Source organism: Sus scrofa, chromosome 6 (genome assembly GCF_000003025.6).
Source record: "Sus scrofa isolate TJ Tabasco breed Duroc chromosome 6, Sscrofa11.1, whole genome shotgun sequence".
NCBI lineage: Eukaryota > Metazoa > Chordata > Mammalia > Artiodactyla > Suidae > Sus > Sus scrofa.
Window position 1 is genome coordinate 74766525 of NC_010448.4, and position 20473 is coordinate 74786997.

Here is a 20473-nt window from a genome sequence, read left to right on the forward strand (position 1 = left end):
CTCCCTGTGATTAAATGTGTCGGGAAAGGCCCTAAATCCTCCTTCTGCCCTTCCTACAGGAGCAGCTGCCTGCACTTTTCCTTCCTGAGTCTAGACAAACACAGAGAATGGCTAGAGTACTTATTAGAATTTGCTCAAGACGCGGCCCCGATCCCAAACCAGTACGACAAGCATTTCATGGAACGTGACTACACTGGCTACGTGCTGGCTCTGAATGGCCACAAGAAATACTTCTGCCTCTTCAAGCCCCAAAAGACAGTCGAAGAGGAGGAGGCCATGGGGTCGTGCAGCGACCTTGACGCCTCCCTCCATCTGGGTGAATCTCGAGGGAAATCTTCCAGTGGCCTTGGATCCAAGCCCATCAAAGGAAAACTGAGCAAATTGTCCTTATGGATGGAACGGCTGCTGGAAGGCTCCTTACAGAGGTTTTATATCCCGTCGTGGCCTGACCTAGACTGAGAGGACCTCGCAGAGAGACTCAAACTCTTCCAACTTTTTAAACAGGCCTCTGTGAACAGGTATTTGCAGGACTCAAACGATCACAACGGACAGAGTATAGATTTTAGATTATTCTTCCAGAACAACGGCTAGAAGAATCTCTCCTTTGTCCTCTTCTGACCGAGGAGTGAAAACACCCCTCGTTGAATTCCCTAGATCAAAATATCTTCCTTTGGGTTTTTCTTTCCCCATTTGAATGCCGCACTTCTTTAAAATGCTGCTCTTTCCCTCTCCTCTGTGGTCCCCGCCACGTGCTCCCCGCCGTCCCCCGCATCCTGTCTCTATGCTGTGGGAGAAGCACAGGGTTCAGCCCTGCCACAGAACCTGGAGGGAACCTAGAGAGCCTGGTGTGCCGGTCAGGTCATTTGTCCCCTCCCTCCACCCCCCACCACCACCTGGCCGCCTCGGTCCCTCTGCCACGGTGCATGCTGTAACAGCAGAACCCCACACAGCAGCTTCCGGGCCCTGCGTCTTGAAAGAGGCCTGGTTCCAAGCAATCAGACATTCATGGTGTTTCTGGTAGTAAATGGCCACACGTCCTTTTGGGGGGCATCTCCCTCCAGTAGCTTGTCAGCCACGGTTTTCAGAGGGTAGGGATGAGCGGCAATTCTCCACCTAAGTTTGCTTTTCTTCCCAAGATGAGAGAAGGGAGGGCTAGGCAGCACCTGAAGCGCTGCCTTGGTGAGAGTCCTGTCCGCCGCCTCCCGAGCACTCAGTGTCCCGGGGAGGGAGGGATTCCACCAGGGAGGGCTCCGCACAGGGAGAAGTACTGTAATGACCTCGAGCCATTCGCATGTATGTTTGCAGATGCCTTTCTCCTCTGTCAGTTTTAGGGGATGGATATCAGGAGCCATAACCCATAGTCTTGTTCTCTGAACCTAGACATCAGCTGCTCTAAAGCCAGTAGATGTTAAACCGAAGACACATTATTCCTGCCATGAGTCCGGCTCACGGAACCTCTTCCCTCCAGGGGTGTCTCTTTAGTAAAATACCAGACATGTCTTTGTATCACGGAACTTAAAATTTCTCAGCAGTTGTATTTTGAACACTGTTACCCCCAAAGTACTGTATCTTGAAGTCCTCTTTTGTGACAAAAAAACCAAGGCACATTCTAGACTCCTTTTTGCTCACTTCGAGCTTCTGGCCTATGTTTTGATGTCTCATTGTAATTGTTTTCACTCTTTTTTTTGTTTGTTTGTTTGTCTTTTCAGGCCCACACCAGCAATATAAGGAAGCTCCCAGACTAGGGGTCGAATCGGAGCTGAGCTGCTGGCCTATGCCACTGCAACGCCGGATCCTTAACCTGCTCAGTGAAGCCAGGGATCGACCCTGCATCCTCCTGCATACTGGTCAGGTGTGTTAACCGCTGAGCCACAGCAGGAACTCCTTAATTGTTTTCATAGCAACTGCTTGACCAGTAACAGGGTCAGACTTGTCATCGGGACCCCAGCTCATGGAGCTGCAGTGACCGGTGGACTCCATGCCATTTCATACCAGCCAGTTAGAGAGTTGACCTTTTCTTTTTAGAGCAAACTACCAGTGAAATTTGGAAAACCTCAGAGAGTTCAGATGTCAAAAAAGATTGCCCTTTTATGAAGTGAAGGGTCAAAATCAGTGATGGGACCAAATAGGTTAGTATTCTCTTTAATCATAATTGCTTTAAACTAAGCCACTTGGATTGAGCTACAGTAGCAAGTCATAAATTATTTGAGCCCAGAAATTCCTACAGTCTTCTATCATGATACAGCTTTTTTTTTTTTAAATAAAGAAATTGTAGTTCCCGTCATGCCTCAGTGGTTAATGAACCCAGCTAGTATCCATGAGGACTTGGGTTTGGTCCCTGACCTCGCTCAGTGGATTTAAGGATCCGGCATTGCCGTGAGCTATGGTGGAGGTTGCAGACGCAGCTCGGATGTGGCGTGGCTGTGGCGTAGGCTGGCAGCTACAGCTCTGATTCGACCCCTGGCTTGGGAACTTCCATATGCCTCAGGTGCAACCCTAAAAAAACAATAAAAACAAAAAAAAGAATAAATCACTGCCAGGCTTTATTTTTCCACATGATCCTCTAAAAATGGATGTTTATTTTGATTGTGATAGCTCATGGCACCTGGCCTAGGTAGAATTGGCTCCGTGATGCACCAAACCCTCAGAATTATTTTCTGCATCTTTTGTGGCCAAGTTGCTTATATGAGTAGTGTTTTGATTCAGTGGTAGGCTTTTATATTTTTTAATTTCTGGTACTAATGGGATTCCTGACCTTAATTTCTAAAAACCAAAACTCCTCAAGTTTGTTTTTTGTTTGTTTTTTTTTTTTTTTTTTTTTGGTTTTTGGTTTTTGTGGTTTTTTTGTATTTTAGGGATGCACCTGTGGTATATGGAGGTCCCCAGGCTACGGGTCGAACCGGAGGTGCAGCTGCCGGCCTACGCCACAGCCACAGCAATGCCAGATCCTTAACCCACTGAGCGAGGCCAGGGATTGAACCTGCATCCTGGATACTAGTCAGATTCGTTTCCACTGAGCCAAGACAATGGGAACTCCAGGCAGGATACAGTGCAAATAGCTTTTTTAAATTTTCGATTGATTGATTAATTTTTGCTTTTTAGGGCTGCACGCGTGGCACATGGATGTTCCCAGGTTAGCGGGTGGAATCAGCTACAGCCGTCACTGGCACCGCCAGATCCCCAACCTGCTGATCGAGGCCAGAGATTGAACCCACACCCTCATGGATACTAGTCGGATTTGTTTCGGTTTTGCCACAACTGGAACTCCAGGTTTGTTCATTTTAAAAAATTGTCCCGCCATGGTGCGAAGTGGGTTTAGAGCCTGACTGCAGCAGCTCAGATTGCTGCGGAGGTGCAGGTTCAAGCCCCAACCCAGCGAAGTGGGTTAAAGGATCCAGCGTTACTGCAGCTGCACGGGTCACAGTTGTGACTTGGATTCAGTCCCTGGCCCGGGAACTTCCATGTGCCACGAGTGCAGCCATAAAACTTCTATTTTTTAAGTGTATTATTAAAATAAAAGTCACCCATAGCTGCACCTTTCCTTTGTACTAAGAAAGGCAAGTAATAATGGTAAAAACGTCGTTGGCAGATATTTCAGTCTAAAAAGATCCACAGATCTCTTTGGGGACCGGCAGATATGTTCCCCAAGAGGACACTAGGAAGCTTTTGTTTTAAACTGACCTTTATCCTTGACCAGCCAAGCCTTTCCTTCTAAATGTTTCCATGAATTTGTTTACTTTTGTGTTGAATGTATGAGCCACTGCCTTGCAAAGCGAAGGCTACCATTTCTCTTACTCATATGGGTGACCACACAGACCCAATTTTGGCGTGAGGTTAACTTCCTTGTCTTCGAATATCTTGAAACTGATGACATTGATGTTTTTAGAGGTAGGTATTTCTGGTTGATACAGACTCTGCGTCACGGTTAGCAGATGGGGACAAAAACTGGCCTAAAAACAAGGCTTCGTGGATACACAAGCCCATTTTAAAAATGTTTTCTTACTGCCCTGGTGTCAGCACAGTTCGTCTACCATAGAGTTCATCAGCACCAGAGAAGCAGCACTCCAGTGAGCAAGCCTGTCCCGACTTCAGCACCACAGTCTCGCCGCCATCACTGACCATGAAAATCTGGCTGCGGTTTTCAAATAACAGGTTGAGGAGTTCCCGTCGTGGCTCAGTGGTTAACAAATCCAACTAGAAACCATGAGGTTTCAGGTTTGATCCCTGGCCTTGCTCAGTGGGTTAATGATCCAGCATTGCCGTGAGCTGTGGTGTAGGTCGGAAACAGAGCTCAGACCCCACGTTGCTGTGGCTCTGGGGTAGGCTGGCGGCTACAGCTCCGATGAGACCCCTAGCCTGGGAACCTCCATATGCCGCGGGAGTGGCCCTAGAAAAGACAAAAACAAATAATAGGTTGATTTCCTCCTCATTCAGTACATAAATGTTTTCCTGATATAAAAGAAATGGGATCTGAGTGTGTTTCAAGTGACTTGCATTGTTTGGGAAAAGGGATTAGGAGCAAACACTCAAAACATTTTTTCTAAGCAAAATTCTTGAAAAGCTGATGCACAGCATCTTCACAGATGAAACATTGCTCACATCCAACTACCTGATGTTGTCCCTTGAAAACCAACAGCGTGGCAGCAGCTGAATCTGTCTGTTCAGTTTGTCAAGGAGGATGATCGTACTTTGAAGACAGACTTAAAAGAAGGTGAATATTTTGCACTTTTGATACTCTTAGGAACAAATAACTTATTTGGCAAATGGTGTCTTTTTTATGTTGTTTTTGTTTTGTATCGTGAATAGGCACTGAAGCTGATGTTATTTTGTTTTAAGGATGTTACAGACTGGAAACAGAAATAAACTATTTTAATGTGTGATGATTATGGATAGTTCTTATATCATGAGGTGATGATTTGACCATGGACACATTGTAAACAATTGAATTTACATGTAACTCAAAGTATGTTTAAGCTGCAGGTGCAGCTGGAAAAAAGAGAAAAAAAAAAGGTATGTTAAAGATCAGCACGCAGGGAGTTCCTGTCCTGGCTCGGTGGAAACAAATCCGACTAGGAACCACGAGGTTGTGGGTTCGATCCCTGGCCTCGCTCAGTGGGTTGATCTGGCGTTGCCATGAGCTGTAGTTTAGGATGCAGACATGGCTCAGATCCCATGTTGCCATGGCTGTGGTGTAGGCCAGCAGCTGTAGCTCCGATTTGACCCCTAGCCTGGGAATCTCCATATGCCGCAGGTGTGGCCCTAAAAAAAAAAATTTAAGAAGATCAGCATGGCTTGACTGCAGATTTTAGGAACTGTTGTCATAGTGGGTGGGTCAGCTTGAAGAGAAGATAATGCAAAACCAAGGAAGTGTCATTAAGAGCTCTTTGGGAGTTCCCTGCTGGCTCAGCAGGTTAAGAATGCAGTGTGGTCACTGCAGTGCCTCTCGTTACTGCAGTGATGTGGGTTCTGTCCCTGTCCCTGCAACTTCCACTTGCTGCAGGTGCAGCCAAAAAAAAAAAAAGCTCTTTGGAGGCCAGCCGATCTCAACTGGTTTAGAAGAAATTCATGCATCCTTCTAGGCTTTTGAGTGGGAAGGTTTTTTTGTTGTTTTCTGTTTCAGCTGCAGGTGTGGCCTTATGGAAGTTTCCAGGCCAGGGATCAAATCTGAGCTGCAGCTGCAACCTCTGCTGCAGCTGCAGCAACACTGGATCCCTAACCCTAACCCACTGCACCACAGCAGCAACTCCAGAAGTTTCTTCATTAGGATCTGCATGTTATTTTCTTTCAGACTTTTTTAATGTTCACAGTGATGCTGAAGCCCAGATGCAGCTCTAAGCTACTCAGAGGAGCAGTTTTATATATATATACACATATACATATATATACATATATACACAATATATACATATATACACACATATATATATTTTTAGAGCTGCACCTGCAGCGGATGGAAGTTCCCAGGCTAGGGATCAAATCAGCTACAGGTGCCGGCCACAGCCACAGCCACACCAGATCCAGGTTGCATGCATGACCTACACCACAGCTCACAGCAACACTGAATCCTTAACCCACTGAGCAAGGCCAGAGATCAAACTCACAACCTCATGGTTCCCAGTCAGATTCATTTCTGCAGTGCCACAGCAGGAACTCCAAGGAGCTGCACCCACGGCATATGGAAGTTCCCAGGCTAGGCCTCAAATCAGAGCTACAGCTGCCAGCCACAGCCAGAGCAACATGGAATCCAAGCCACGCCTGCAACCTACACCATAGCGCACAGCAATGCTGGATCCCCAACCCACTGAGCGAGGCCAGGGATCAAACCTGCGTGCTCATGGATACTAGTCGGAGTCGTTTCCACTGCGTCACAGTGGGAACTCCCCAAATAATCTTAAACTAAATTCTCTATCCCTTTCCCCTTTATCCTCCATCACTGTTCATCAAAGGAAAAATAATCAAAGAAGCACAAGTGCTTTTTTTTTTTTTTTTTAAACAAATGCCTTAGAAATAGTAGTTGTGGGAGTTCCCATCGTGGCGCAGTGGTTAACGAATCCGACTAGGAACCATGAGGTTGCGGGTTCGGTCCCTGGCCTCGCTCAGTGGGTTAACGATCCGGCGTTGCCGTGAGCTGTGGTGTAGGTTGCAGACGCGGCTCGGATCCCGAGTTGCTGTGGCTCTGGCATAGGCCGGTGGCTACAGCTCCAATTGGACCCCTAGCCTGGGAACCTCCATATGCTTCGGGATCGGCCCAAGAAATAGCAAAAAGACAAAAAAAAAAAAAAGGAAATAGTAGTTGTTCAGTTCTACTAAAGGCTCTGATTTTATAGCCACCAGTGACACTTTAACAAAGTTTTATTGGCATAAACTCTCCAGCACACAGACGGCTTGCACTTAAATTCTTCTGGAGAATTTGGTGGCCGTGCAATCTGTTGTTTTATCTTGAAAAGCACAATGTTCAGACGACTGTCACTTTGGGGAGAACACACAGCATCTCAAACAGCAAGTTAGCCGCCAGGAGGGCCGTGTTTCCTACAAAGAAGTGAAACCCAAACATGAACACCGCCCAGACCACTGCCCGGGGCCCCACCTCTCAGGACTCCATCCTCTTCTCTGACTTTCTTTTTCAGAGTCCCACTTTCCCCCCCGCCCCTATGTGCCCAGCTGCCCTGTGGACGTGCTTTCCCAGGCAGTCTCTCCATCAAGCTTCATTCAGAAACAGTATTTTAAAATTCAGAAGTTTCTGCTTACTCTGAAAACAGCCTTCCCCCAAAGGAGAACCTATAAAATGGTGTATATTGTATTTATTATCTGTCCTCAGAGGCAAACAGCCCTAACTCTGTAAGCTTTTCTAAATGAAAAAGATTATTGACATGGCATCTGCTTTCAATCTCTCCCCTAAACCAGCTAACTCCTCCACTTTATTAATATTCATAAATATTATTTAGGCCTTGAGAATTCACTTTTCAACGAAACACCTAAGGCAAATGGATCTGTGTCACCCTGTCACCAAACTGCAGGCTTCTTTCTCCCTCTCTTGCTGACGGTGGGCAAAGCTAATAATCCTTACCAGCTTCCCAGGGGTTTTGTTAGGGTTCATTAGCTCAGGTCTGTATGCTGTGCAATAACAGGTTTATTTCTTCGCTGTAGGACATACTCAGCAGGTTCCTGAGTTATGTAAAAGGACCTGGCAATCTACTCAATTAACTAGATTAATACAAATTAAACTAGCAGCTGCCTACAGAGCATATTTGTCTCCCTTACTCACCAAAAGGATCGTATGGCGGCGAAACTTCCACAAGATCACAACCCACCACGTTCAGGCCTTGACAACCTCGGATGATCTCCAGAGCCTGCCCAAGATCAAGCTTGGGTTGTCCACAGAGGTCATCATCGACAATGGAAAGCAACCAGTTGGGAGACTTCCATGGAGTCTCCCAACACAGGCCCACCCTCTGCCTTGAAACTGCTGCTTTCGCTCGATAAACAGTCATTGACCATCAGGCATATACAGGTGGGCTCACTGAGACCATCAAAGCAGTCACTTCAATGCCATGCATTAAGGGCTTCAAGAGAAACAAGCTGAGAATGCAGTATAAACGCATCTAATAGCCCGAAGAGGTGGGGGAAGTTTCCCCGAAGGTGGAGGCTCTTAGCTCATGGCATTGACCAAGCAGATGAGCAGGGAAGGAGGGCAGCCCAGGCAGAAGGAAAGTCACAGGCAAAGGCGCCAAGATGGAAGAAGGACGAGTAGTTAGACATGGTTGAAAGACAGGATCAGAGGGGCGTGAGGCGGGTAGGAAGAGCATCACTTAGCTTCCACTCTGCGGGTGAAAAGCCGAAAGGAGGAGAAGTGACGCGTGAGGAGTGTTTTAGAAAACTGATGAGAATTGAGACAGGCAGTTACCACCCAGCTCCCTTCTGAGAGCGTCTAAGATAATTGATTAGGTTCAGGCAGTCTTCATTCATCTACTCCAGTATCTTTTTTTTCTTTTTCTTGCTTTTTAGGGCCACACTCACAGCATATGGAGGTTCCCAGGCTAGGGGTGGGACGGGAGCTACAGCTGCCGGCCTATACCACAGCCACAGGGCGCAGTGGTTAACGAATCCGACTAGGAACCATGAGGTTGCGGGTTCGGTCCCTGGCCTCGCTCAGTGGGTTGAGGATCCAGCGTTGCTGTGAGCTGTGGTGTGGGTTGCAGACACGGCTCAGATCCTGCGTTGCTGTGGCTGTGGCATAGGCTGGTGTCTACAGCTCCAATTAGACCCCTAGCCTGGGAACCTCCATATGCCGCAGGAGTGGCCCTAGAAAAGGCAAGAAGACAAAAAATAAAAATAAAATAATGAAATCCCAACCTGATTCCCGAAGACTCAGTTCAAGTCCCAGGAAAGTGAGGAGCTAAGACTCCTCACCCCCAGGAATGGCCACGAGCGGTGCCTTCCTACCTGACTCGGGGTCAGGCCAGCAATTTCAGGTGTCCCCGTCCCTGGGGCATAGGCGGGATCCAAGCTGTCAATATCAAAGCTGATATAAATGGGTTTGCCTCCCATCTGCTGCCTCACTTCCCCCATCAGAGGAACCAGTGACTTCAGCCAGCAGTCTTCAGCCAGGACCACCCGAAAGCCCTGCAAAGGGAGAAATGAAGAGTGGAAGGCAGACATTTGGGCACGGCAGCCTTTACTGGGCATCTCCTATGGGCCTACCCCATGCTCAGCTCATGTGCACCTCTATCCCCATGAGGAGGGAGCCTCATCCTCATTTCACAGGTGAGAGAGGGAGGGATGATGACTGGTAAAGAATCGGGAGAATGGAGCTCCCTTGTGGCTCAGTGGGTTAAGGATCCACGGAAACACAACTATGGCCCAGGTTCGATCCCTGTCCTGGAAACTTGCACATGCCACAGGAACCGCCCCCCCCCCCCCCCCCCGGCAAAAGAAGTTGGGAGTAAGTCAAAGCTGACCTGTGGAGGTGGGATAAGACAGAATCTTGGTTAAGGCAAGAGTGAGAAACTCTGGATGGCTCATGGTAGCAGCTCCTAAACAGCTGTGTCCAGAAGATTGGCCTTTGCCATGCGTTAAAAGCGAGGAACTTGGCTCTTTCCTGTTGGGGTCTGTCATTTGTGTTTACCTGACTGTCTAGTAGGTTTGGGGACAAGAACTAAGAAGGTGGCCACATCTGGGAGTTTCTTGGTGGCTCAGTGGATTAAGGATTTGGTGTTGTCACTGCTGTGGCTAGGGTTCAGTCCCTAGCCCCAGGAATTTCCACATGCCACAGGCACAGCCAAAGAAAGAAAGAAAGAAAGAAAGGAAGAAAGAGAAGCGGGAGTTCCCACTCAGGCCCAGTGCGTTAAGAATCCAACTGCAGCATCTCAGGTCACTGTGGAGGCACAGGTTCAATCCCCAGCCTGGCATGGTGGGTTAAAGGATCCAGCAATGCCACAGCTGCAGCACAGGTCACAGCTGTGGCTTGAATGTAATCCCTGGCCCCAGAACTTCTATATGCCTCAGGTGCAGCCATTAAAAAGAAGAAGGAGCTCCCATCGTGGTGCAGTGGTTAACAAATCCGACTAGGAACCATAAAGTTGCGGGTTCAATCCCTGGCACTGCTCAGTAGGTTAAGGATCTGGCATTGCCGTGAGCTGTGATGCATGTTGGGGATGTGGCTCGGATCCCATGTTGCTGTGGCTCTGGCGTAGGCCGGTGGCTACAGCTCCAATTAGACCCCTAGCCTGAGACCCTCCATATGCCACGGGAGCGGCCCTAGAAAAACGCAAAAAGACCAAAAACAAAGAAGAAGAAGAAGAAAAAGAAGAAGGCAGCCACTCACCTTGGGTCTGGACCTCCTCACCTCTTTTCCAAGCCAATGACATCCAAGGGCTAGTTTCTGCTTCCCTCCCCAGCAAGAAGCCTCCTCTGCCCCACCCACTAACATCCTTGCTGCTCTCTGCTCCCAGTGATGCAAATTCAGCTTCTCTTCCTCCTTTTTGAACTCAATTAGCAAAGCCCCTTTGAAAGCAGAGCTGCCACTGAGTGAGCAGTGAGATTCAGAAGGCTCCCTGGGGGCTGGGGACAGAGGGAGGGGTTTCGGTCTGTCACCTGGCTCCGGCTATAGCTGTAGGTGTCCAAGGTCAGGGAAGAGCCCCGGATGCCAATCTGCACCACGCGCTTACAGTCCAAGAGTCCCTCCTCCACGCATCGGCGAAAGGGCGACCCGTGGTAGAGCTTCTCCCCCAGGGCCTTGTCCGCCGTGTCCATGTGCGCGTCCACATGCACCAGCCCCACGGGGCCGTGCCTGATGACAACAGGGCAGCTCAGAGGCCAAGCCGCTCAGTGGGGCCCAAGCACAGCCACCCTCCAGGCCCCCAAAACTTGATGATAATTGATAGCCACGGAGGGGGTACCTGGCATCAATTACCAGCCTTGTAACTGGTTTCTGTCTTCCAACCAACCACTTAGCATCTCAGAAGAACAGTCAGTGCAGAGGAGCCAGGCAGAAAAGAGTCATGACTCTCCCCACCTATTACCCAGAATTCTCTTCACTGAGCGACAGAGAGGGCCCGGAAGATGAGCATAGAGGGTGGTGGCTCAGGTGAGCTCAAGGCTCAACTAATCAGCGCCACCATTTCTCCAGCTTTAGTACCAAGATGCTGCTTCCATCCAGCTCTCTCTCCATAGTCTCCACCAACCCTGCCAGCCACCCAAAATAAACAGACAGTCCAGATCAATGCCAAGGCAAACAAAGCTTCAAGAAAAGACTTGTACCCAGCCACCCACCCCCAACCAAGAATGCTTCCCACATGTCTTTCCTATATATGAATTCTGGAGCCGCACCACCTTGGCCCATCTGTCTTTCTCAAACTAATGAACCAAAATTAGTCAATCCCTGGAGAGACTTGCACTACTGGAAAAATCCATCTTCTCATCCTCTGGGAATGGGGCCCTTTCGGGGAAAAGCAGGGCCTCTCCTCAGCAAGCAACACCATTGTGCCTGTTAGTATTTGCATTTGGCCTTTGAAGCAAAACAGAAACTGAAGTTAGCTGGGATTGTGGGTTTCACTAGGAGCTCATCTTCCGAAAACAGAGGCAAATGCTGAGCGTGCATACCAGAGCAGATCTAGGGCAAGGGAGGGTAAGAATAAATTGTCTTGGCTTCCAGCCGGTGACTGACAGACACACCTGGAGCTTGACCTTAATTTTGATCCGTAAGAGCAACTCAGTCGGGAATTTCCCATCACCCGCAATAACTCAAGCCAGCATCGGATGCCATCTAGCAGGAAACCACTCATTCCCCAGCTCCTGGATTTTGAAACTTTGCTTGGGCCCAGTTTTGGGGAACTTACTTTTCTGACATCGCCTGCAATATGGGATATGTGATGGTGTGATCTCCACCTTCGAAGAGGAAAAAAGAAGAAACATGGATGAGATTCGAGGAACATGGATGAGATTCGAGGACCAACTATCACCTAGAACAATCTTCAATCTGCCCAATTCTGCCACCCTTTTATTTTTTTATTTTTTTATTTTTTTGTCTTTTTAGGGCCGCACCAGTGGCATATGGAAGTTCCCAGGCTAAGGGGTCAAATCAAAGCTGAAGCTGCCGGCCTACACCACAGCCACAGCAACGCCAGATCCAAGCCACGTCTGAGACCTACACCACAGCTCACGGCAACGCCAGATGCTTAACCCACTGAGCAAGGCCAGGGATCAAACCTTCGTCCTCATGGATGCTAGTCAGATTCGTTTCCTCTGAGCCACAACAGGAACTCCCACCCTTTCGATTAGATGGAAGAACTATATAACCCCATCTAAAGTAAGATCTTGTTCAGTGGTGGGAAAATGGCCTCTAAGTGTTTGACAGCACATCATGGTTTAAAAGAGTTGTTCACGTGGTGCTTCAGTGGTAACGAACCAGCTCGTCTTCATGAGGACTCAGGTTCTATCCCTGACCTTGCTCAGTGGGTTGAGGATCCGGAGTGGCCAATGAGCTGTGGTATAAGTCACACACCTGGTTCGGATCCCACGTTGCTGTGACTGTGGGGTAGCCCGGCAGCTGCAGCTCTGATTTGACCCCTAGCCTGGGAACCTCCATATGCTGCGGGAGCGGCCCAAGAAATGGCAAAAAGACAAAAAAAATAAAAAATAAAAAAAACTAAAGGGCCACACACATGGCATATGGAAGTTCCCAGGCTAGGAGTTGAATCAGAGCTGCAGCTGCTGGCCTACCCCACAGCCACAGCAACTCAGGATCCCAGCCAATTCTGTGACCTACACCACAGTTCATCAGAACACCAGATCCCCAACCCACTGAGCAAGGCCAGGGATCAAACCCACATCCTCATGGATGCTAGTTGGGTTTGTTTCCTCTTCACCACAGCAGGAACTCCCATGATAAATTTTAAAGAAAGGATCAGGGGAGTTCCTGTCGTGGCTGGGTGGTTAATGAACCCAACTAGCATCCATGAGATTGTGGGTTTGATCCCTGGCCTCGCTCAGTGGGTTAAGGATCCAGCATTGCCGTGAGCTGTGGTGTAGGTTGCAGACGCTGCTCGGATCCTGGTTGTGGTGTAGGCCAGTGGCTACAGCTCTGATTAGACCCCTAGCCTGGGCACCTCCGTATGCTGTGGGTGCGGCCCTAAAGAGACAAAAAGACTGAAAAAAAAAAAAAAAAGAAAGAAAGAAAAAAGGATCAGGAACTGTGCTGTTCTGAGCCAGAGTGAAGCCTGAGGCAAAAAGGGAAAATCAGGAAAATGGAGCGACGGCAGCGTTTCTGGCCCCTTACATCCCGCACCGAGGTGAATGCCTCCCTCGCTTCACCCTGGTCCATCCCTGTCGGTCAGACTAGCCCAGAAATTTAAATATCCTCTTCTCCGAGGTTAAAATAAGTGAACTGAAAATGTTCCCTTCCCTACTGTCTCCACATTCGCCGCGCCTCGCCCTGGAGGAGTAACTGCAGTCCATGCTCAGGATAAATAAACACTGAGCTCAGAGAATGGCACTCGCCCTGGCAGGTGCCATTACCCAAGGTCAGAGGGATACAGCCAGCTGCCACGATTTTCTGATAGGCCTCTCGAATGAGGCGGCAGCTGTCCTGAAGGTTGTAAAGGTTGACATTCACATCTCCTAGGTCTGCGACCATGAGGGACTGGAAGGGGAGGGCTCCCGTGCTGGGGTTGGCCGGGCGAAGCAGCACTGATTCCTCCCGGATCCGTCGGGGTCCATATCTGGAGGAGGAAGAATCATTCCGTGAGCCATGCCTAAAGGTCGAAGTCCTCCCTAGGCCTGGGCTCCCCAGCCTCTGCACTGGGCCTGGATGACACTTTGGGGAAAGGGGGCATTCTGTTCATTGTAGCAAGTTTAGTGGCATCCCTGGTCTTCACCTACTAGATGCCAGTAGCACCCCTCCCCTCACAATGTTATAAGCAAAACTGCCTCCAGACCCTGGCAAATGTCCCCAGAGACAAAATCAACCCCTGCTGAGAACCACTGATCTAAGCTACATAGTGAAGAGATTAAAGGCACAGAAGCCCACCCATCACCAATTTACTAAACGGCCTTAGAGCATTTCTTAATCTCCCTAAGCCTCAATTTCCTAATCTGTTAAAAAATACTACTTACCTTACCCTATTGTTTAAGAGTTAAATGAGGTCACCTAGAGTTCCCGTTGTGGCTCAGTGGAAACGAATCTGGCCAGTATCCATGAGGATGCAGGTTTGATCCCTGGCCGTACTCAGACCTTTAAGGATCCTGCGTTGCCTTGAGCTGTGGTGTAAGTCAAAGATGCGGCTCGGATCCCAAGATGCTGTGACTCTGGCATAGGCCAGCGGCTATGGCTCCGATTCAACCCCTAACCTAGGAACCTCTATGTGCCACGGGTGAGGCCCTAAAAAAGACCAAAAAATAAATAAGCAAATGAGGTCACCTATGCAAAGCACCTTGAGCTTAGAAAACTTTTAATAAAATGTGGCATCTATAACTCAGACCAGTAGTCAGATGTAATGTTGCTGAGCTGAATCAGAAATAGCTGATGGGGAGTTCCTGCTGTGGCTCAGTGGTAATGAACCCAACCAGTATCCATGAGGGCATGTGTTCAATCTCTGGCCTCACTCAGTGAGTTAAGGATCCAGTATTGCTGTGAGCTTCAGTGTAAGTCACAGATCGGCTCAAATCTGGCATTGCTGTGGCTGTGGCTGTGGCAGAGGCTGGCAGCTGCAGCTCTGATTCAACCCCTAACCTGGGAACTTCCATATGCTGAAGGTGCAGCCATCAAAAAAGAAAGAAAAAATGAAGTAGCTGGTGTCGGAGTTCCCATGTGGCTTAGTGGGATAAGGAATTGGAATAAGGATCTGGCATTGTCACTGCAGTGTCTTGTTGCAGTGGTACAGGTTCGATCCCTGGCACCCGGGAACTTCCATGTGGTGAGGGCATGGCAAAAAACAAGAAAAAAGAAAAAGAAGAGAAACATCTGATGTTCAATCATTAGGAAAATCAATTTAACTCTCTCTGACTTGATCTTACAAAAAGTGCCTTAATTTGAGCAATTCTTTTGTTTTTTTTATCTTGTCTTTTCTAGGGCTGCATCTGCAGCATATGGAGGTTTCCAGGCTAGGGGTCTAATCAGAGCTGTAGCCACCGGCCTTCGCCAGAGCCTCAGCAATGTCAGATCCAAGCCACATCTGCAACCTACACCACAGCTCGGCAATGCCAGATCCCTAACCCACTGAGCGAGGCCAGGAGTCAAACCTGAAACCGCGTGGTTCCTAGTCGGATTTGTTAACCACTGAGCCACAATGGGAAATGCTTGAGAAATTCTTGAGTCAGGTTTTGGGAAGAGGCAAAAACCTTCTGTCCTCAATCAAACTTAATGTCCCCTGCTTTGTAAACCTGGGGTACCCCCAGCCACTATCCCAACAAGGCCAGGGAATGGGGCGTGGAGAAGCCTCGGTCCTGGAACCCACTTTCTTTCTTTCTTTTTTTTATGGCCACACCTGCTGCCATATGGAAGTTCCCAGACTAGAGGTGGAATTGGAGCTGCAGCTTCAAATGCAGCAGCCAGCCTACACCACAGCTGCAGCAACTTGGGACCCCAGAGGCATGAGCAAGGCCAGAGATGGAACCCACATTCTCACAGACACTAACCCTCTGAGCCAAAACTGGAACCCCTGAACCCCCTTTCATTACATATAGATGACACACATGGTGAGCTCTGGGGGTCTCTTGATGAGGGAGGTGGAAAAGCAATGGTTTCTCAAAGGTTTAGGGGCACTTTGGAGCCAGGCACCACCTTCCAGTCCAACCTTGGGTAAGCAAAGAGGCCTCTCTGTTAGTTTGGTGGGTGCATGGCCGCCAGGCTTTCCTGACACATGTCCCAAAGTCCTTCAGGCCTTACCTTGCCCCGGGCCGGTTGGAGGTCCCAATGTCCAGGGGCACCCCGATGAAGGCAGCGTCCAGTCCCTCGGGGGAGGCCTGCACGGGCAGCCGCATCATGGAACAGATGCCCACTGACCGGGCCACGAAATCAGCTTTGGGAGGCTGGTTCCGGGGAGTGTTGGAGGCTTGGCGGCTCGGGCTGAGGCCTGGGTTGCCAAGCCCTGTAGCAGGACTCGCTGGGTGCAGGGGAAGCAGCCCCCGCACGCCCACGCCGGCCCTTAGGCCTCGGGCACAGCCAGAAACCAGCAGCTGAAGCATCCTGCCCCCGTGCCGGCCCTGCTGTTCCCCACCGTAGCCCAGGAGAATGTGCCAGCTCCCGGGCCACCCAGGGTTCAAAGGGCAGAGTTGCCCTGAGGATCTCAGGCAGGGGGGAGGGGCCCCAGGGACTGGGCTGCTCTCCCCCCTGCACCCTTTTCTGGACTTCAGCCTCTAGCTCCTTTGGTAAATAAAGCCCAGGCTCACCACTCACCTCCACCCGCACTGCCCCAGGTGTGTCTGTGCCTTCCTCCCCCCAAAGCCAGGCCTTTATCAGTTTCTTCTCCTAGGGTTTTTGTTTTTGTTTTGGACTATTTAAACATTTTCTTAAATTTTTTTTTATCAAAGTATAGTCGATTTACAATGTTGTACTGATTTCTACTGTACATCAAAATGACTCAGTTATACACACATATACATCCTTTTTAAAAATATTCCTTTCCAGAGTTCCCATCATGGCACAGTGAAAAGGAATGTAACTAGAAACTATGAGGTTTTGGGTTTGATCCCTGGCCTCACTCACTTGCTCAGTGGGTTAAGGATCTCTCGTTGCTGTGAGCTGTGGTGTAGGTCACAGACGCAGCTCAGATCTGGCATTGCTGTGGCTGTGACTTGGGCCAGCGGCTGTAGTTCTGATTAGGCCCCTAGCCTGGGAAACTCCATATGCCATGCGGCCATAAAAAGAAAAAAAAAAAAAAAAAAAAAAAGAATCCTTCCCATTATGGGTTATCCAAAGATCTTGGATATAGTTCCCTCTGCTATATAATAAGACCTCACTGTCTATCCGTTTGGCAACCACAGGTCTATTTTCTATGTCTCCCACAGTAATATTTTTAAAACCTGAAAGATTTCAAGGGGAAAGACCTTTCTTTAAGCAAGAGAAATTGGAGCTTTCTTTTTTCTTTTTCTTTTTCTTTTTTTTTTTGGCTGAGCCCTGGACATGTGGAAGTTCCCAGGCCAGGCATCAAACCTGAGCCACAGTAATGACAACTGCTGGATCCTTAACCTGCTGAGCCATGAGGGAACTCCCAGAGCATTTTTTTAAAATAGTGTACTAAGAAATGTCTGGGTGGGAGTCTCAGGAAGCAGTCTTTCTAAATAACCTTTTTAAAAAAGGCCTTAGAGGCGAGCCCACGAACCTGCAGTTCTCCATACCTTTCAGGGGAGAAAAAGGTGATTCGTAATGAAGTTATGTGAGCAGCTTAGGTTGAGACTGCAGCTCAGATCTGATCCTTAGCCTGGGAACTCCATATGCCTTGGGGCAGCTAAAAAAAAAAAAAAAAAGTATAAAATGCTCAGTGTTCCCTGATAGCTCAGCGGGTTAAAATCCGGTGTTGTCACTGCATCAGCTCAGGTGCTGCTGTGACATGCACTCCATCTCTGGCCAAAGAACTTCCATATGTAGCAGTCTTGGCCAAAGAAATTAAACAATAGGGAATTCCCTTTGTGGCTCAGCGATAACGAACCTGACTAGTATCCATGAGGATGCAGGCTCAATCTCAGGCCTCACTCAGTGGGTTAAGGATCTGGTGTTGCCATGAGCTGCAGTATAGGTCAGATCTGGCATTGCTGTGGCTGTGGTGTGAGCTGGCAGCTGTAGCTCTAATTCAACCTAAGGCTGGGTGGCTAAGCCCTGCAGCAGGACTCTCTGGGTGCAGGGGAAGTACGCCCTTGCTGCATGCCCGTGCCGGCCCTTAGGCCTCGGACACAGCCAGAAACCAGCAGCTGCAGCATCCTGCCCCCGTGCCGGCCCTGCTGTTCCCCACTGTAGCCCAGGAGAGTGTGCCAGCTCCCAGACCACCCAGGGTTCAAAGGGCAGAGTTGCCCTGCAGATTCAATCCCTGGCCTCCCTCAGTGGGTTAAGGATCCGGTGTTGCTGTGAGCTGTGGTGTAGGCTGGCAGCTACAGCTCTGATTCAGCTCCTAGCCTGGGAACTTCCATATGCCACGAGTTCGGCCCTAAAAAGCAAAAAATAAAAAATAAAAATTAACAAATAAAATGCTTGACATGAAAGAGTTTGATTGGATTCAAAATCCATGAATAGGGGACTCTTCTTTCCCCTCTCAGCCTGTCCTGGGAGCTCTTTGTTTTCCTGTAATAAAGACTTTGCTTGCTTGCTGCCTGTGTGTTCACAAAGTTCATTCTTCAGCTCCGCAAACTAGAACCCGGATTCCAGTAACATCTTTCTGGCATCGTCTTTTGCAGACTCGTCTGGGATCCGATCCAATCCACCAGCGCTCACAAGAAGGTGTCTGATTCCCTGCAAGATCGCCAGCAGCAGATTCACACCATGTCGCATCCAGCTCCAGCGTTTGGAGCTGCCCTCTGGAACTGGTTGACCTCCTCCTCCTGGTGGAAACATTTGCTCACCAGTCACCACTGTGATCTTGATCCTTTTTTTCAGACCCTGTGTAATTAATTGTATTTCTCGCTTCATGACATCCCGATTAAAAGCTATCAACCTTCACTGGGAACGATGTCTAGTCACTTATGATGGAGCACAATAATGTGAGAAAAAAGAATATATAAATATACATGTATGTGTAACTGGGTCACCATGCTGTACAGTAGGAAAAAAAAAAAAAAAGTTAAGAGCTATCAACCTTCAAATGGTGATAGACGAGGTACCCAGTGTTATGTATGGAAGCCCACTTGACCATCCCATGAGTGGAGAGACCTAACTGATTTCCTCTAATGATGCCCCTTGTCAGCAGGAAGCAGTCAGAGCAGTCCGCCCCACCCCACCCCACTGCCACCCCCGCTCCTGCAGTTAGAGTCTCTTAACTCCAGAGGGGGGATCGAGGCAGAATAATAACTCAGGTAGTCAGTGTAGGAGCATAGGCTTCGATGCATTCTTTGATATGGCTATATATTTTTTTTTTTGACTTTTTAGGGCACACCTGCAGCATATGGAGGTTCCCAGGCTAGGGGTCTAACTGGAAATACAGCTGCCAGCCTATGCCACAGCCACAGCAATGCCAGATCCGAGCTGTATCTGCGAACAACAACACAGCTCAGAGCAACGCAGGATCCTTAACCCACTGAGCGAGGCCAGGGATCAAACCAGCAACCTCAGGGTTCCTAGTCGGATTTGTTAACCACTGTGCCCCAACGGGAAATCCCATAAATTTTTTTGATGTTAAAATTTCTTTCTTTCTTTCTTTCTTTTTTTTTTTTTTTTTTTTTTTTGTCACAGTGTGTTGCTACCTGATGTGGAATCTTAGTTTCCAAACCAGGGATTGGGGAGTTCCCGTCGTGGCGCAGTGGTTAACGAATCCGACTAGGAACCATGAGGTTGCGGGTTCGGTCCCTGCCCTTGCTCAGTGGGTTAACGATCCAGCGTTGCTGTGAGCTGTGGTGTAGGTTGCAGACGCGGCTCGGATCCCGCGTTGCTGTGGCTCTGGCGTAGGCCGGTGGCTACAGCTCCGATTCAACCCCTAGCCTGGGAACCTCCATATGCCGCGGGAGTGGTCCAAGAAATAGCAACAACAACAACAACAACAAAAAAAAAAACTTTTAGGAACCAAACCAGGGATTGAACCAGGGCTGCAGTGGTAAAAAGGACGAGTCCTAATCACTAGATCACCAGGCAACTCTCTAAAATTTCTTTTCAAATTTGTATTACCTAGGAGTTTCCTGGTGGTTCAGCAGGTTAAGGATCCAGCATGGTTGCTGCTGTTGCTTGGGCTGCAGCTGAGGCACTGGTTCTATCCCTGGCCAGACAACTTCTGTATGCTGCAGGCACGGTGGGAAAAAAATCCTTTTTCAAAAAAACTATTACCTATCTGAGTTTCTTTCTTTCTTTCTTTGCCTTTTTAGAGCCGTACCTGTGGCATATGGAGGTTCCCAGGCTATATGGGGTCAAATTGGTGCTGTAGCTGCCAGCTTACACCAGAGCCACAGCAATGTAGGATCCAAGCTCAGTGGGTTAAGGATCCAGCATTGTCATGAGCTGTGGTGTAGGCTGCAGAGGCAGCTTAGATCTGGTGTTGCTGTGGCTGGGGTGTAGGCCTGCAGCTGTAGCTCTGATTCGACCCCTAGCCTGGGAACTTCCATATGCTGTGGGTGTGGCCCTAAAAAGCGAAAGCAAAAAAGAAAAAAGAACATTTAAAAATAAAAGAAAAAAAATAGTTACACTCACAGAAGAAAGCAAAAATGTGGAAAATATTTGATCCGGAAATTTTATGTAAGCTTAATGTTTAATGCTGTCCCTAATACTTCTATTTTATTTTTCACATTATAATTAAGAACATGTGGAAAATAGAACTCATTTTATTTTACCAAACCCCATAAA

The 20473-nt window shown here is 48.6% G+C and overlaps 2 protein-coding genes across 5 annotated transcripts in view; one reads left to right on the plus strand and one right to left on the minus strand.

Moving 5' to 3' along the window:
* The window catches only part of DNAJC16 (DnaJ heat shock protein family (Hsp40) member C16), a 39275-nt gene extending 34395 nt beyond the window's left edge, over window positions 1-4880 (plus strand). For all 3 annotated transcript variants that reach the window (XM_021095383.1, XM_021095384.1, XM_013998998.2), the window contains one exon: window positions 60-4880. In XM_021095383.1, coding sequence (XP_020951042.1) covers window positions 60-459 — 400 coding nt within the window. In that variant the 3' untranslated portion in view covers window positions 460-4880. The remainder of the gene's footprint in view (window positions 1-59) is intronic.
* On the minus strand, window positions 6835-17962 carry AGMAT (agmatinase). 2 transcript variants are annotated; one of them, XM_005665032.3, is made up of 8 exons: window positions 17880-17962; window positions 15884-16148; window positions 13516-13718; window positions 11838-11886; window positions 10594-10789; window positions 8944-9123; window positions 7766-7865; window positions 6835-7029 (listed from the first exon to the last, which is right to left on the minus strand). In XM_005665032.3, the coding sequence occupies exons 1-8, from the start codon at window positions 17911-17913 to the stop codon at window positions 6956-6958; spliced, it is 1101 nt and encodes a 366-aa protein (XP_005665089.2). In that variant the 5' UTR covers window positions 17914-17962; the 3' UTR covers window positions 6835-6955. The 2 variants fall into 2 exon arrangements, with proteins under 2 accessions (XP_005665089.2, XP_003127670.1); XM_003127622.4 differs by lacking the exon at window positions 17880-17962 and having other exon boundaries at window positions 7766-7850; window positions 15884-16252.